The sequence below is a fragment of the Bos mutus genome, chromosome 17 (genome assembly GCF_027580195.1).
Source record: "Bos mutus isolate GX-2022 chromosome 17, NWIPB_WYAK_1.1, whole genome shotgun sequence".
NCBI lineage: Eukaryota > Metazoa > Chordata > Mammalia > Artiodactyla > Bovidae > Bos > Bos mutus.
Window position 1 is genome coordinate 17,534,375 of NC_091633.1, and position 14,207 is coordinate 17,548,581.

At 51.1% G+C, this 14,207-nt stretch overlaps 1 protein-coding gene across 1 annotated transcript in view; it reads right to left on the minus strand.

Moving 5' to 3' along the window:
• Positions 1-14,207, minus strand: part of CUX2 (cut like homeobox 2) — a 101,825-nt gene that overhangs the window by 27,653 nt on the left and 59,965 nt on the right. The window contains 5 exon segments of the mRNA XM_070386172.1: positions 2,011-2,059; positions 3,815-3,881; positions 4,759-4,835; positions 7,262-7,385; positions 10,446-10,580. Coding sequence (XP_070242273.1) covers positions 2,011-2,059; positions 3,815-3,881; positions 4,759-4,835; positions 7,262-7,385; positions 10,446-10,580 — 452 coding nt within the window.

Consider the following 14,207-nt stretch of genomic DNA (forward strand, 5'->3'; position numbering starts at 1 on the left):
GTTTTGTTTTATACTCAGAAAAAAGAAACATTATCAAAAATGCTTCCTATTCAGACTACTCTAAGATCTCTCTTCTTAAGCCTGTTTGGCAGAAATCCAAAAGTTGGATGCCACATGGTGCTGGTGAGGCTATGAGAACACAGACTCTCTTATCTTGCTGAAGGGGGTGTAAACTGGTTAACCCATGGAAGGCAGTCTGGCCACATCTGCCAAATTATAAGCACCCGGCTCTTTCACCCAACAGTTCCACTTCTAGGAACCTGCCCTGTGTAGCGGCTTGGGTATGTATGAAATGATATCTGTACAAGGTTATTCCCTGCAGTATTAAGGATGATGGTTAAAATACTGGAAATACCACCAAAAGGGTATGAGTTAGATCAGAGGTCAGCAAAATGCAGCCTGCTGCCTGTTTATGTAAATAAAGTTTTATTGGAACACAGCCACGCCCATTCCCTTCCACATTGTCTATGCTGTCACTCTACCAGAGCAAAGTTTTGAATGGTTTTGACAGTGACTTGCAAGGCTGAAATATACTCTCAGGTCCTTTACAGAAAGTTTGCCTTCCCCTGGGTTAGTTGATGACGCGTCCCTGTAGTATAACATGACGCAGCTGTCAAACTGGAGGACCTGCCTTATACTCGGATCCGAAACAAGCTCTAAGATACGCACACAGAAAAGGCAAGGTTCAGAAGGGTGCACTTGGTAACTGTTGTTTCTGTTTAAAAAGGGGTAAAAGTAGATATTCATGGGCTTGTGAATGCCTCTCTGGGAGGAGACCCCAGACATGGTAACGGAGGCTGCTGAAGGGAGGGGGTCTGGGGGCAAGTTCAGGGAGGGGAGATGGAGTTTCCGGGCTATGCCCTCATGGAGCTTTTTCAGTTTTGAACTAAGTAAATGGATTACCTACTTAAAAAATCAATCTAAAAAGTGTTATTCTTCCCCAACTTTCCTCTAGGAGGGAGCACCCCGTCCTTGGGCCCCCACAGCCCTGCATCTGGCCCTTTGCCTCTGCTGTGCCCTCTTCCATTCCTCAGGAGGGCAGCGCCTGGGCTTTAGAACCCAGCTCAAAGTGCCCCTCCTAGGAGGCCTCCCTCCACCACCCCCAGGGAGATGACCGCCTGCGGTGTCACACTGCTGACCCCTCCTGGCCACGGCCCTGGCTGCTTGAGTCGCAGGGCACTGAGGAAGAGGTGTGGTGGGCCTGCGGGACTCCAGACTGAACCCTCATGGCCAGGTCCTACCTCCTTTCAGAGTCCCGCCCAACCCAGCCCCCCAGATGGCAACGCATCTGAAGCCAGAGGGAGGCCGGATGTGGGAACCCCATTTATAAATGCGAAAACTGAGACTCAGAGAGGCTGAAGGACTTCCAGGGATCCGGGCTGGGATGAGGATGTGGGAGCCCCAGGGAAGGTTGGGGTCCACCCAGCACTCAGCTGGTGATCGAGTGAGGAGGCTGGCGGAGACCCCCAGGTCGGGACAGAGGGAGAGAAGCAGCCCCAGGCTTGTCCCTTGTCACTGTCCCTGGCTCTGCGGAACACGGCTCCTCACTTAGTCCGGCTGGGAGAGACCCGTGTCCCAGCTTAGCCTGGGGACGGGCTCGGACCCCTGGTCCCTGCTCTCCCTTTCTTCCACGGGGAAGGGCGCTCGTTGTGCTCTGCAGGCTGCTTCTTGGCCTTTGCCAGGGCCATCCTGTGCCTGGAATCCATCCCTCTGCAGGCTCCAGTTACTCATCAGGTCTCAGCTCAACGACCCTTTCTCTGGGATGTCTTCACCTGTCTGGGTCAGGTGCCCCTTCCTCAACCACTGCTGCCTGCATCACCCTATTTCTGAGTGTTCTGTCTGTCTGGGAACTCAGGGGCCGGGTGCCTCTGACATCTCCTAGCCCCAGCGCTCAGCACGGGATGTAGTTCAGTGAATACTGACTGAGCTCAGCTCCCTCCGCTCCGCCCAGCCCGGGATTCCCCCCACCCTGGGTCAGTGAGCCCCGGCAAACGGCAAACATCTCCTCACCTGATTAGCTTTCTCCAGGTTGGTCATGATCAGGCCGACTTCATCTGCCCTGAGACAGAAAGATGAGGCCCTGAGGAAGGGATTCTGGCAGGTGCCAGGGCCCCTGCCCTTCCTGAAACTCCCCAGCCCCTGCCAACCCAAGGGTCTTGCGATGGAGGCTGTGAAGAGGCTGCCTTCCATCCTTCCTACTGAAGAGGTCAGGCTGCGGGGAAATGAAAATGGGGCCTTAGCACTGGGCCCCTTCCAGGCAGCCTGACACCTCATCCCCCACCGGGGGTCCACCCTCTGATGCTCTCACCGAACTACACCTCCAGCCTTTGGTTCTGTTGAGGCCTTCCTCAAGAGGACAGGGCTTGAGCTTTATTTCTGTTTATTTAAGACTTTTTTTTTTTTTGATGTGGACCATTTTTAAAGTCTTTGTTGAATTTGTTACAACACTGCTTCTGTTTTATGTTGTTTTTTGATGGAGGGCCATGTGGAATATAAGCTCCCTGACCAGGGATTGAACCCATAACCCTGCACTGAGAGGTGAAGTCTTAACCGCTGGACCACCAGGGAAGTCCCCAGGTCCTGAGCTGAAAACCCAGCTGCACTGTTCTCCTAGGAGGCCTCCCTCAACTCCCCTCATTTATTTTGCTGCCTCCCCACACCTCTGCGTTGGCAGGGCCTAGAGGATCAGGGGAGAAGGCAATGGCACCCCACTCCAGTACTCTTGCCTGGAAAATCCCATGGATGGAGGGGCCTGGTGGGCTGCAGTCCATGGGGTCGCTAGGAGTCGAACATGACTGAGCGACTTCACTTTCACTTTTCACTTTCATGCATTGGAGAAGGAAATGGCAACCCACTCCAGTCTTCTTGCCTGGGGAATCCCAGAGACAGGGGAGCCTGATGGGCTGCCATCTATGGGGTTGCACAGAGTCGGACACGACTGAAGCGAGTTAGCAGCAGCAGCAGAGGATCAGGACAGGCCTTATCCACCTCGGCTGCCCCTCTGTCTAGTGTGGGCTAGGGGGTGGTCTGCGGGGAACATGTGGTGACTAAAAGTCACACTTGTGATTCATGCATGTTCTGCTTCAAGGCCTTTTTTTGCACAAGCTTTCCCACTGCCCAGAGCACCTTGCCCAGCTTTCTTCATGTGGCCATCGCCTTCTTGTTTTTGAGGTCTCGCTCTGAAGGTCATCTCCTTAGAGAAGTCCTCCCTGACTACCCTGGATAGCAGGACGCACCTCTCCCTGTCATTCTCTCTTGCTGCTCTCCCAGTTTTTCCCTTCATCGCATTTACTATGTGCCCCCAACAGTGTCAGGCAAACAGTAAGTGCTCAGCAGTGTCTGCACATGAAAGAATTTATTCCTGTACATCAGCCAGTATCTGTCTCTTTTCCTTGACTGAGGACAGGGCCATGTTCTGATGTTTCCTCCAGGCACCCAGCATAGCCGTGGGTAAACAGTAGGTGCTAAATATTTGTGTTTGAGGATTAAGTGATATCTAGTCCAGAATAACTGAAGATGACGCTTGGCCCTGGGGGTTGGATTGTGAAGTTGGGGAGTGGGGACAGCGCCGGGAGGATGGGACAAGAAGCCTCTGAGCAGTCGAGTGGGCTGAGCTGGCAACCCAGAGTGTCCTTTATAGTGTGTGGTGCGTGGATGGCACCACGAACGGCTGGGGAACAGCTGTGTGCGAGTGTGGAACACAGGGTGTGAAATGAGTGCCTCAGGCAGAATCAGAGGGAGGAGAGTCAGAAAGAGGAGGCAGGTCTGGGAGGGTCAGAGGGAGGAGGCACACCTCAGTGAGGCGCTCACTTACTTGGATGCTGCCTCCTCGTCGTATTTCCGCCGCAGCTCCAGCAGCTCTGTCTGCGTGGCCTTTAACGCTGAGAAAAATTAGAGCGCCAGGGTGAGGTTCTCCGTCCCCAGGGAGGTGGAACTCTCTCCCCTTCTGTAGAGCCCAGAAGGCAGAATGAGGCTTGGGGTAGTGAGCAAAGATTTTCCTCTGGGAACTGGCGACAGCAGTTAGTGAGTTTCCTGCTCCTAGAAGGGCTTCAAGCTGGTGGGAGGGCTGTGGAGTGGCCAGGGAAGGGAGGGCAGATGACATCATTCTCTGGGAGTCCATGAAGCTCAGGGGACCCAGGTAAGTGGAGGGGGTGGCTGGTCCCAGAACCCGGGGTATGAGCCCCTAACACGTTGAGGTCACTCCAGGACCTAGGTGGGGCCATCCTTCCATGAGCTCACCCACCCTGAGGTCCTGCCTGGAAGTGAGGGGGACAAGGATGAACAACAAAGTCAATAGGTACATGCATGATAAATAAGGATTTCTCACAGAATTCCAGATTTCTGATTTCTTGAGGAGAGCGGAAGGGACTGGCTGTACTGGGCAGTGCCTGGCTGAGACTCAGCAGGGGCCGCCTCTTTAGATGAGGCCTGGGTTTTCCAGTTTGACCCAGACCTCTCCCCTCCTCCCTACTGCACTCTCTGATCCAGCTGGCTTGGGTGCTTGTCCAGCCCCAGTGGGCACTGCATTTGCCACCCCTGATTTAATTCTATCTTAAACCCTCTCTCCATAGTAGCATGACCCCTGGAATTGGAGCTCCAGTCCCCATGGGGTCATGCAGGTCTTTCCTCTCCCTTCCCAAACGCCTTTCTTGCCCTCTGAGTCTTCTTAGCCTCATTGCCCCCTCCTCTTCCCACTGGACCTCCTGGACTGACTGGCTGGGGTGATGTGAGGGCAGGGGACACGTGCCAGATACATACCTGAATGTAGGACCTTGATCTTCTCCTCGGCTTCCCCCAGTCTGGCTGCCAAAGTGATCTGTACTTCTTGAAGGCCCCTGTGAAAACACCTGGCGTGTGGACCAGCCCCTCCTGGCTTCCTATACCCTCACCCACTCCCTGTAATCTGCACCTGGGTCTTTTTAATGAGTCCTTAGACACGACATGCAGGCACCTGGCTGCCCTGCTCTTTTGTTGACAGTGTGGCCTCCATTAGAGCTGATGCCCAGTTAAGCTTCCAGTGACCCTGCCTCTCTGGCCCTCAATTTCCTCATCTATAAAATGGGGTTTGTTGCAGTGAGAAGCCCAAGTACCACCGTGAAGAGCAGCCCCCACTCGCTGCAAGCAGAGAAAGCCAGTGCAAAGCAACAACATCCAACATGGCCAAAATAAATAAATAATAAAAATGGGGTTTGTGATGGAGTCTGCCTCAGTGGGTACTATGAGGCACGTTCAGCGTGGTGCCCAGCCCCCAGAGTTCCCCCAATACCACTGTTTACTATTATTGTCCCCTGGAGAGGCAATTTTTTCCCTGTCTGTGGCAGGAGTTTGGGAAGCCCTGCCAGCCCACTGTGGCCTAACTCATGTGTGAGGCAAGCATCTCAGCAGAGAAAGAGGACTTCTCACTGCGTTGGGGGAAGGATTATGCGAAGCCTGAGCCTTACCTTATTCCGGCTCAGTAAGTCCAGCGAAGGAGCCTTGTTTACCCTGATCTTATCCCGCCCTCTCCCCTCCTTGCCATTCAAACACATCAGGCATGTTCCTGCCTTAGGACGTTTGCACTGACTGTTCCTTGCCCCATATGCCTGCAAGACTCCCTCAACTCCTTAGGGCTTTGTTCATTCTATTCTATAGGAAATCAACCCTGAATATTCATCAGAAGGACTGATGTTGAAGCTGAAGCTCCAATAGTTTTGCCACCTGATGCGATAGCCAGTTCATTGGAAAAGATCCTGATGCTGGGAAAGACGGTGGGCAGGAGAAGGGGGCAGCAGAGGGTGAGATGGTTGGATGGCACTGCCAAATCAATGTATGTGAATCTGAGCAAATTCTGCAAGATAGTGAAAGACAGAGAAGCCTGGTGTGCTGCGGTCCATGGGGTCGCAAAAAGTTGGACACAACTGAGCAACTGAACAAGAACACCTTCTCAGTGAGACTTCCTCTAACACTCTATTGAAAACTTCAGCCTGTCTCTTCTGCTCCCTCTTCTGTTTTATCTGTTGTCACAACCTTTATCACCTAGTACACTACTTATTTATCTTTTTTGTGTCTTCCTCATGCGAAAGTAAACTCCAGGAGGGCAGAGAGTTTTGTCCATTTTGTTCACAGCTGTTCCCTAGAACAGTGCCTGGCACACAGCTGGTGGTTCCATAAATATGTGGGATGAAAAAAATAAGTGAATAACAGAAAAGATACATGGAATGATCATGAAACTGTCCTAGAAAGGCCCTAAGAATGCATATTTTACCAACACTGCACTAACTGTAAAGGCAACCCACTCCAGTGTTCTTGCCTGGAGAATCCCAGGAATGGGGCAGCCTGGTGGGCTGCCGTCTGTGGGGTCACACAGAGTCGGACACGACTGAAGTGACGGCAGCAGCAGCAGCAGCTGTGTGAGCATTGAGCTAAGCATTCAGAGTCGCCATTTCATTTCATTCACTCTCAGGGCAAACTAGGAGTTGATACAGTCAGTGTTATATGTCCATTTGGCTGGGCTATAGTACCCAGTTATGCAATCACACACTAATACAAGTATTGTTGTGAAGGGATTCTGTAGATGGGGTTAACATCTACAATCAGTTGATGTTAAGTAAAGGAAACTATATGCAATAACAGGGGTGGGCCTCATCTAATCAGTTGAAGGTCTTAAATTTTTTTTTTTTTTTAATTAAAAAAAATTTTGGCATTCTGTACAGCATGTGGGATCTTAGTTTTAGTTCCCCAACCAAGGATCAAACCTGTGCCCCATGCAGTGAAAGCTCAGAATTTTAACCACTGGACTGCCCGGGAAATCCCCCTTTAAAATTTTTTTTAATTTTTGTTGTTGTTGACAGTTTTAAGAACAAAACTGAAGAAGGAATTTTGTCTCAAGATGGCAGCCAGCGCTGACTTCTACTTGAGAGTTTTCAGCCTGCTGGCCAGCTCTCCCAATTCAGACTTGCTAGCTTCAATCATGTGAGTTAGGTCCTGGAAATACAACTCTTAATTTAAAAAAAAATCCTACTGGTTCTGTTTCTCTGGGGAACCATGACTAACATACCACCATTAGCCCCAGTTTTCAGATGGGGAAACTGCGGCTCAGTGAGGCGATGTGACCGGCCCAGGGCGGGTCACTGAGCTGCTGAGACGAGGTGTGAACCCAGGCCGGCATCTCCATCTTCAGACTGAATCTGGATTCCCCATGGGCCCTGGCAGGGGTGACTTTCCAGGCCCCCTCTCCCAGACAGGTGGAGCAGCAGGGGCCCGCCCGTCCTTCCCAACTCACTTTTGTTTCTCTGCCTCATTTCTCTGCAGCAAAGTTTCTGTCAGGAGGGCTTTGCTGGGAATGCCTGGGAGGCGGCTCGCCTCGGTCAGCGTGGGCCCGGCTGGTGACGTCCCCTCTCTCTGCTCTGAAGGAAGAAGAAGAGGGAAAACTGCCCATTGCTGAGAGCGGCGTGACGACCAGAGTCGCTTTCTGCAAACCAGATCGATCAATGGTTCTGGGAGGAGAATCAATTTCCCAAACTCAGCACTGGAGACAGCACAGCTGTCAGACCTGCCGTCGCCATGGTTGGCTGGGTTGCAGCCTTGGCAAACACCTGCATAAGAGAGTCAGACTCCCATCGTGTGGGCCCTGGGCGGCCCACCCAGAGGTTCCTTTGCCCTCTCAGACCTGTCCCTGCCTCCTTGGCCTTCTGTATGATTTTAAAAAATCATGGTAGAATACACGTAAAATTGACCATTTTAACCATTTAAAAATACCCAATTTAGTGACACGTAGTATAGTCAAAAATACTGTGCAATCATTATCAGTAATTCCAGGACGCTGTCATCACCCCAAAATGAAACTTGTTCCCATTAAGCAGACACTCCCCACTCCCTTCCCTGGCTGACAATTGTTCTGCTTTCTGTTGCTATGGATTTGTGTATTTGGATATCTCCCATCACTGGAATCATAACGTATGTCCTTTTGTGACTTGATTCTTTCACTCGACATGTCTTCGAGCTTCATTCAAGTTGGACCATGGGTCAGTGCTTCATTCCTTTTTTATGGCCAGATAATATTCCACTTTATGGATATATCATACTTTGTTTTTTTCCCATTCATCCACTGATGGGCATTTAGATTATTTCTATCATTTGGCTACTGTGAACAGTGCTGCTATAAACATTTGTGTACAAGTTTTGTCTGAGCACTTGTTTTCAGTTTTTTAGGGTATATCCCTTGGAGTGGAATGGTGGGGTCACAGGGGAACTCCAGATTTAACCTACTGAGGACCTGACACGCTGTTTTCCCTTCTCCATGATCGATGGCACACACTCAGATGTTCAGTCATTACCCCTCACCTGCAGGTGCCCTGGGGCAGGGCCCACATCAGGTCCATCTTTGTGAACGCCATGGGGGCTCATTCGGAGATCAGTGTGTGCCTTTGGCACTAAATTCACGGAGAGAGAGATGCCCAGGGGCCAGCTATCGAGGATGAGTGGCTCAAGAGCTCCAAAATTTGGTCTCCCAACCATGGGTCCACGTGACTCAGTTAAATTCTGTCCTGGTTATAAAGTTTCTACTGTGAGCCTGGCACAGGAGGGTGAGTGTAGAGCTGGGCAGTTTGTAGAGTGAGTCCCCTGAGAGGCTGGCAGAGCGGTCAGCTCATAAGACACACATAACACGTGTGCACACACGGTCTGGGAATGTTCCAGATGTGAAGGTCACAGCAGTGAACAGAAAAGCAAGGTTTGACCATCATGATGCAGAATAATAAGGGTCCTCAAGAAGAAACACAGCCCAGGGCCAAGGTCAAAATTTTGTGTTCTGATTCCCTACTTGGCTACCTGTTGCTTCTGTGACTCAAGTTTCCCCATCTGTAAAATGGGGCCAGTGAGCTGCTATGTGAAAAGCACACTGCACAGAGCAAATGCTCTCAAGAGGCAGTTTCCACAACTACTATTAATATTATTCTTAGAGAAGGAAGTTCAGACCTCAGAGGAAGCGGTGACAGCTTTGCTGGGGAACCTCAGAGGCTTCATAGAGGCATACCTATGAGCAGGGGCTGAAGAACTGCCAAGTCCTGGCTTGTCAGGGTAGCTGGAAGGGTATTCCAGGCGCAGGACCAGAGCTGGCAAAATGCTGTTATTTTAGTCACTGTAAGTCTTCCCCAGAAGACCCTGCCTAGGGCCAGGCTTGCAGCAGGTGCTCACTACGCAATGTGGGGGAGAGGGGTGAAGGGAGGATGTTGAGAAATGGGGGAGTGTGAAAGTGGTTGTTTCCTGAAAAGTGACTTTGTGTCATGCTTCCATTTGACAGGCCTCAGCCCATTTTGTCTTCACTACATGCCAAATCTGGCTCGTTACCTGTTTTGTCAATAAAGTTTTACTAGAATAAAGCCATGCCCCCAAATTAATATGTAATAATTCACATGCTATCTATGGCTGCTTTCACCCAGCGTCATGTAGTTGTGACAGAAACTGCATGACCTGCAATCCAAGGTAATTACTTTCTAGCCCTTTTCAGAAAAAGCTTACAGACCTGAGGTAAACCCTACTCATTCATTCCTTAGACAAGAAGCCTTTAACCCGACTCTTTCCCAGTTCTCTGCTTATTTTTTTTCCCAAAGACTTTTCACCAACTGACATACTATATATTTTACTAATTTATTTGTTGACAATCAGTTCCTCCCTCTAGAAGGTCAACATGATGAGGGCAGAGATTTTTTTCTGTTTTATTCCTGGCTGGGTCCCTAGTGCCTACCACAGCGCCTGGCATGCAGGTCAATGAACACCCAAGACTGGGCTGGTTACCAATGGCTTTCACCTGCTACTATTTGCTCTCCCTATGGAGACTTCTTACCTTACATCTTACCTTCCAGAGGTAATCACCATGCTGAATTTTGTTCATCATTCTCTTGCTTTTAAACATTTTATCACAACATATGTACACCTAAAGACTCTATTACTTGTCTCATTTGGAGCTGAGACAGTGTTGTGCTCCTACACCCTTTTTCCCCCTCTCCTCCTGGGCACGGACTACATTTCCCAGCCTCCTTTGCAGCAGCATACAGCCACGTGACTGAGCTTTGGCCAATGGGATGTGGCCAAGGTGATGCTTGCCGATCCGAGGTCTGGACCCCACAAATCTCAGTGTGATCCTCCACATTCTTTCTCTGCCTCTTGATCAGATGTCAAACATGCACTTGTGACTGTGGATGTTGAGTGCTGACGACCACAACCTGGGTCCCTGAATGACCGTGTGGACCATCCCCTGAAAGTTCTCCTCTCTTCAAATACATTAACCCTCTGAAATTTGGGGTCAGCCTGTTTCAGCAGAAGTGTACCTTAATCCATCCCACTTCTAAAATGATACAGTTGAGTTCCCTGCCCCTCTTCCCCCCACAGGGGTGGCAGAGTTTGGCTGCCAAAGATTCACAGCCCATTTGCTCATTATGGACATTCTGTGAGAGCCTTATCAGTACCTTTGGTGCCGACGAGCTCAGGGTGTCTCTTCCACGAAGCGTGGAAATCTCGCCGCAGGGGCCCACTGGGGTCGAAGCTGGGGGGCTGCAGTCTGTCGTCTGGGCTGCGTGCCACCTCAAACACAGGCACGGGGTCTGCACAGAGAAAGGAGGACAGTGGTAGGGGGAGCTCTGCGGGCCAGGGAGCTTATGTGGGAGGAACCATCCATCGGAGCCGTCTGGAATCTCTCTGCTGGCTTATGGGAGCATTGTGCACTTTCTGCTTATGAGGGAGCAGAGCTTCTCCAGGCACCTGCTCTGAAGAGCCTGTGCTGTTCCCATGGATGTGGATGTCCTGCCCAGCTGGGAATAATAACCATAATTGTTACAATAACTGCATTCTGCTGATTCTAGATGCCATCGGTGGTAGCCATGAGATGGCGTCTTTCTCCAATCAGAGGGAGTGTCACTTAGCAAGGATCCCAGCAGGCACGCTCTGAAATTCACAAGTCCAAGTGCTTCCTTCTCAGGGAACTTCCCAGACAAGGCAGCGGGGATCGGGGCAGACCTGCTTGGGGGATATGAAACTGCTCTGAGGACTGGCCCACGACCTCACTCAGGACTTCCTTCCTTAGGCTTTCACCCAGTTCCCCACTTCTCACTCTCTCCCTATTCTCCTTCACCCAAGGTTCCCTAATAGCATCCTTGCACATATAATCCTTGCAGTGCTTTTCAACGGATCTGGGACAACACACCATCTTTTGTGAACACTTATGGTTGATTAAATGATTTTTTTTTCTGGGGACCAAATATAAACCTGGATATAAGGTGTCTCCAAATGTCCCAACAGCAAAAAAAAATTGAGGACTGCAGGTCTTTCCACCAGGAATTCTGTCCCTATTGCTGTCAGCTAGCAAGCACTTCCTCTTCCTTCAGATGTAGAGTCCAACCATCTCTTCTTCCACTTGGGGCAGGTGGTTGGTGGAGCATCTTCCAGGTTACAAAGCCAGTCCCTGGGAACCAATCCCACGATGCACCAGCATCCCCTGGAGGCTGGCTTAGATCTAACTTGTTTTCACAGATGAGGAAACCAAGGCTCAGAGAAGCGGTGATTTGCTGAAGCGTGGAGGAGAGACTCAAGTCTGGATCTCTTTCTCTAATGCCACAAAAACTTCCTGTCCCGGTGCTCTGGATATTTCAACCCCAGTAGCCACGTGTAGGAAGGGGCTTCCCTGGTGGCTCAGGGGTAAAGAACATGACTGCTAAGCCAGGAGACATGGGTTCAATCCCTGGGCTGAGAAAATCCCCTGGAGAAGGAAGTGGCAACCCACTCCAGTATTCTTGCCTGGAAAATCCCATGGACAGTGGAGCCTGGCACACTACAGACCATGAGGTCACAAAAGGGTCGGACGCACTTACTGACTAAACAACAACAGCAGCCACATATAGGTAGGTATTCATGGGGCCCCAAGAAAGCCAGGGCCTCTTCGCTTCAGGCCAAGGGGCCTGGTCTGTTCCACAGTGTTTTCTAATGCCCAAGAGCCCTCTCTCTTTCTGGTTCCTCCTCTGGGATCTCCCACTAGCATCTGCTTGGCCACTACTCTCTGCTGGTGTGGACCCTGGAGTCAGACATCCCTGGTCCAAATCTAATCCATACTTGCCTCTCAGGATTGCTGTGTGACCTTGGCAAGTGGTGCTGCCTCTCTGTGCCTCACCACAAAAGTACCGACCTCATGAGCCTGTGATGAAGATTCATGCAAAGTCCTCAACATGGTACCTGGCCCTTGGTCAGCTCAGAACACATGGAAGCCCTTGCTAGTCCCCCTGCCCTTCTGAGTGCCAACAATACTGACCTTCTTCTCTCAGTCCCTCATATGCACCTTCCCATCCCAGAGGCTTTGTACAACCAGGAGCCTTCTGCCCTCCTCTGTCCCTTTCAGCTAGTTGATGCTTACTTGTCTTAGCAATTCGAATGCCAGTTCTTCCAGGAAGCCTTCCCTGACCAGTTAGCTGGTTTTCCGGTATGTGCTCTCCCAGCTGTCTGCACCTCTCTTTCACAGCAGTCGCTGCACTTCCAATTTCAATGATTTACAAGTGCATCTAGTGAATACCCGCTGGACTGCAAACTCCACACGAGGCAGGGCCGGGCCCGCATCTCCTTTTGCTCCGCTGGACCCCTTGTGGGTGAATGATGCCTGATCCACAGTCCAACCCAATAAATATCTGCTGGTGGGAGAAACAGGGTAGAGCTTGTACTCGGGGGCCTTCAGGTCCGGCTGGAACAAGGCCACCTCAGCATTTTCTCCCTCTCCTCCCGCCTGTCTGTCGAGGTGGTGGGAGGCTCGGACAATGGGCGTTTGTGTCGAGGTAAGCAGGTGCACGGGAACGCCGCTGCCGTCTTTCCTCTGTCAGCACTCCCCGCACGCCCCGTCATTAGGCAGGGCCTGCTCAGCGGGGTATGCCATTATGTCTCCCCGGGCTGATGTAATTATACATTGACATAATTAACCCAGCAAGCGCATTAGGCAGGCCAGCTAAAAATTCATCTATAATTATTTGTTGTGTGCATGCTAATGAGTCCATCTGCACTGCCTTTGTACAACACGGACAAATTAATTTACAAGTCTGGATTTTTTAATAAGTTCAAGGAAACGCTTCCTATTGTGTCCTGGTTTTTGAGAAAAGAAGAAACAGGCGACAAGCGCTTGCCAGGGTCAGGGAGGTTAGATAAACACAGAGGCTGCAGCTCCCAGCTCCAGGAGGTGGAACAGATCCAGCTCATGGCTCAGGGGCTGGCTGGCCAGGAGCCTGTCCAAGCCAAAAGACGCCGCTCGGGTGAGAAGGGATGTCATTTACCTCGTTTCCAGGGATCAGAAATGGAGGTTTGTTTTGCTCGGAGGCCCTGTGGTCATTCTTTGTTGCCCGATACTCGCTGTCCAGGGGAAGCTGACCTCAGGTGACCCCGGAGAGGCTCGAGGAGTGTGGGGGGGGGCAGTGACACTCTACGGGGCCAGCGGGTTCCCGGGCTCTGTCTCTTTGCCTTCATTTGCCCGTAACAGGGTAGAAAAAAAGTGTAAGTGAAAGTTAATCGCTCAGTTGTGTCTGACTCTTTGCGACCCCATGGACTGTAGCCAACCAGGTTCCTCTGTCCATGGGATTCTCCGGGCAAGAATACTGGGTGACGACACTCTCAGAACCCGAAGTCCAGCACTGGTCTTGAGCCTCAGTTTTCCCACTAAAAAGTGCGAAAATGAAACAGTTTCTGCCTCTCAGAAGTTACTACTGGGAAGACTGAAAACGATTATTGAGAGAGGCAGCATGATTTAAGGATTGCTGGTGTCAGCTCCAGCTCCAAACTGGCCATGTGACCTTTGGACAGTTAGGTAACCTCTCTAAGCCTCTATTTTCTGATCTGTACGATGGGGCTGCAAGGACTGGATGAGAGAATGAGATCTGCACAGTGCCGGGTGGAGACTAGGGCTGGGCACAGAGCGGGCTGCTGTTATTATCCTGAGAGGGGCAGCACACCTGGCCCCACGGTGTTCCAGCAGCAGCGGTCTGTGGCCAAACTCCAGGAGACTGAGGACATGGCGAAGCCTCATATACTCTCGTCAGTGTCTGGGACACTCAGAGTCCAACAGTCCTGCTTTGAACTCCACTCAGGGACTGAACGGAGAAAGCAATGGCACCCCACTCCAGTACTCTTGCCTGGAAAATCCCATGGACGGAGGAGCCTGGAAGGCTGCAGTCCATGGGGTCGCTGAGGGTCGGACACGACTGAGT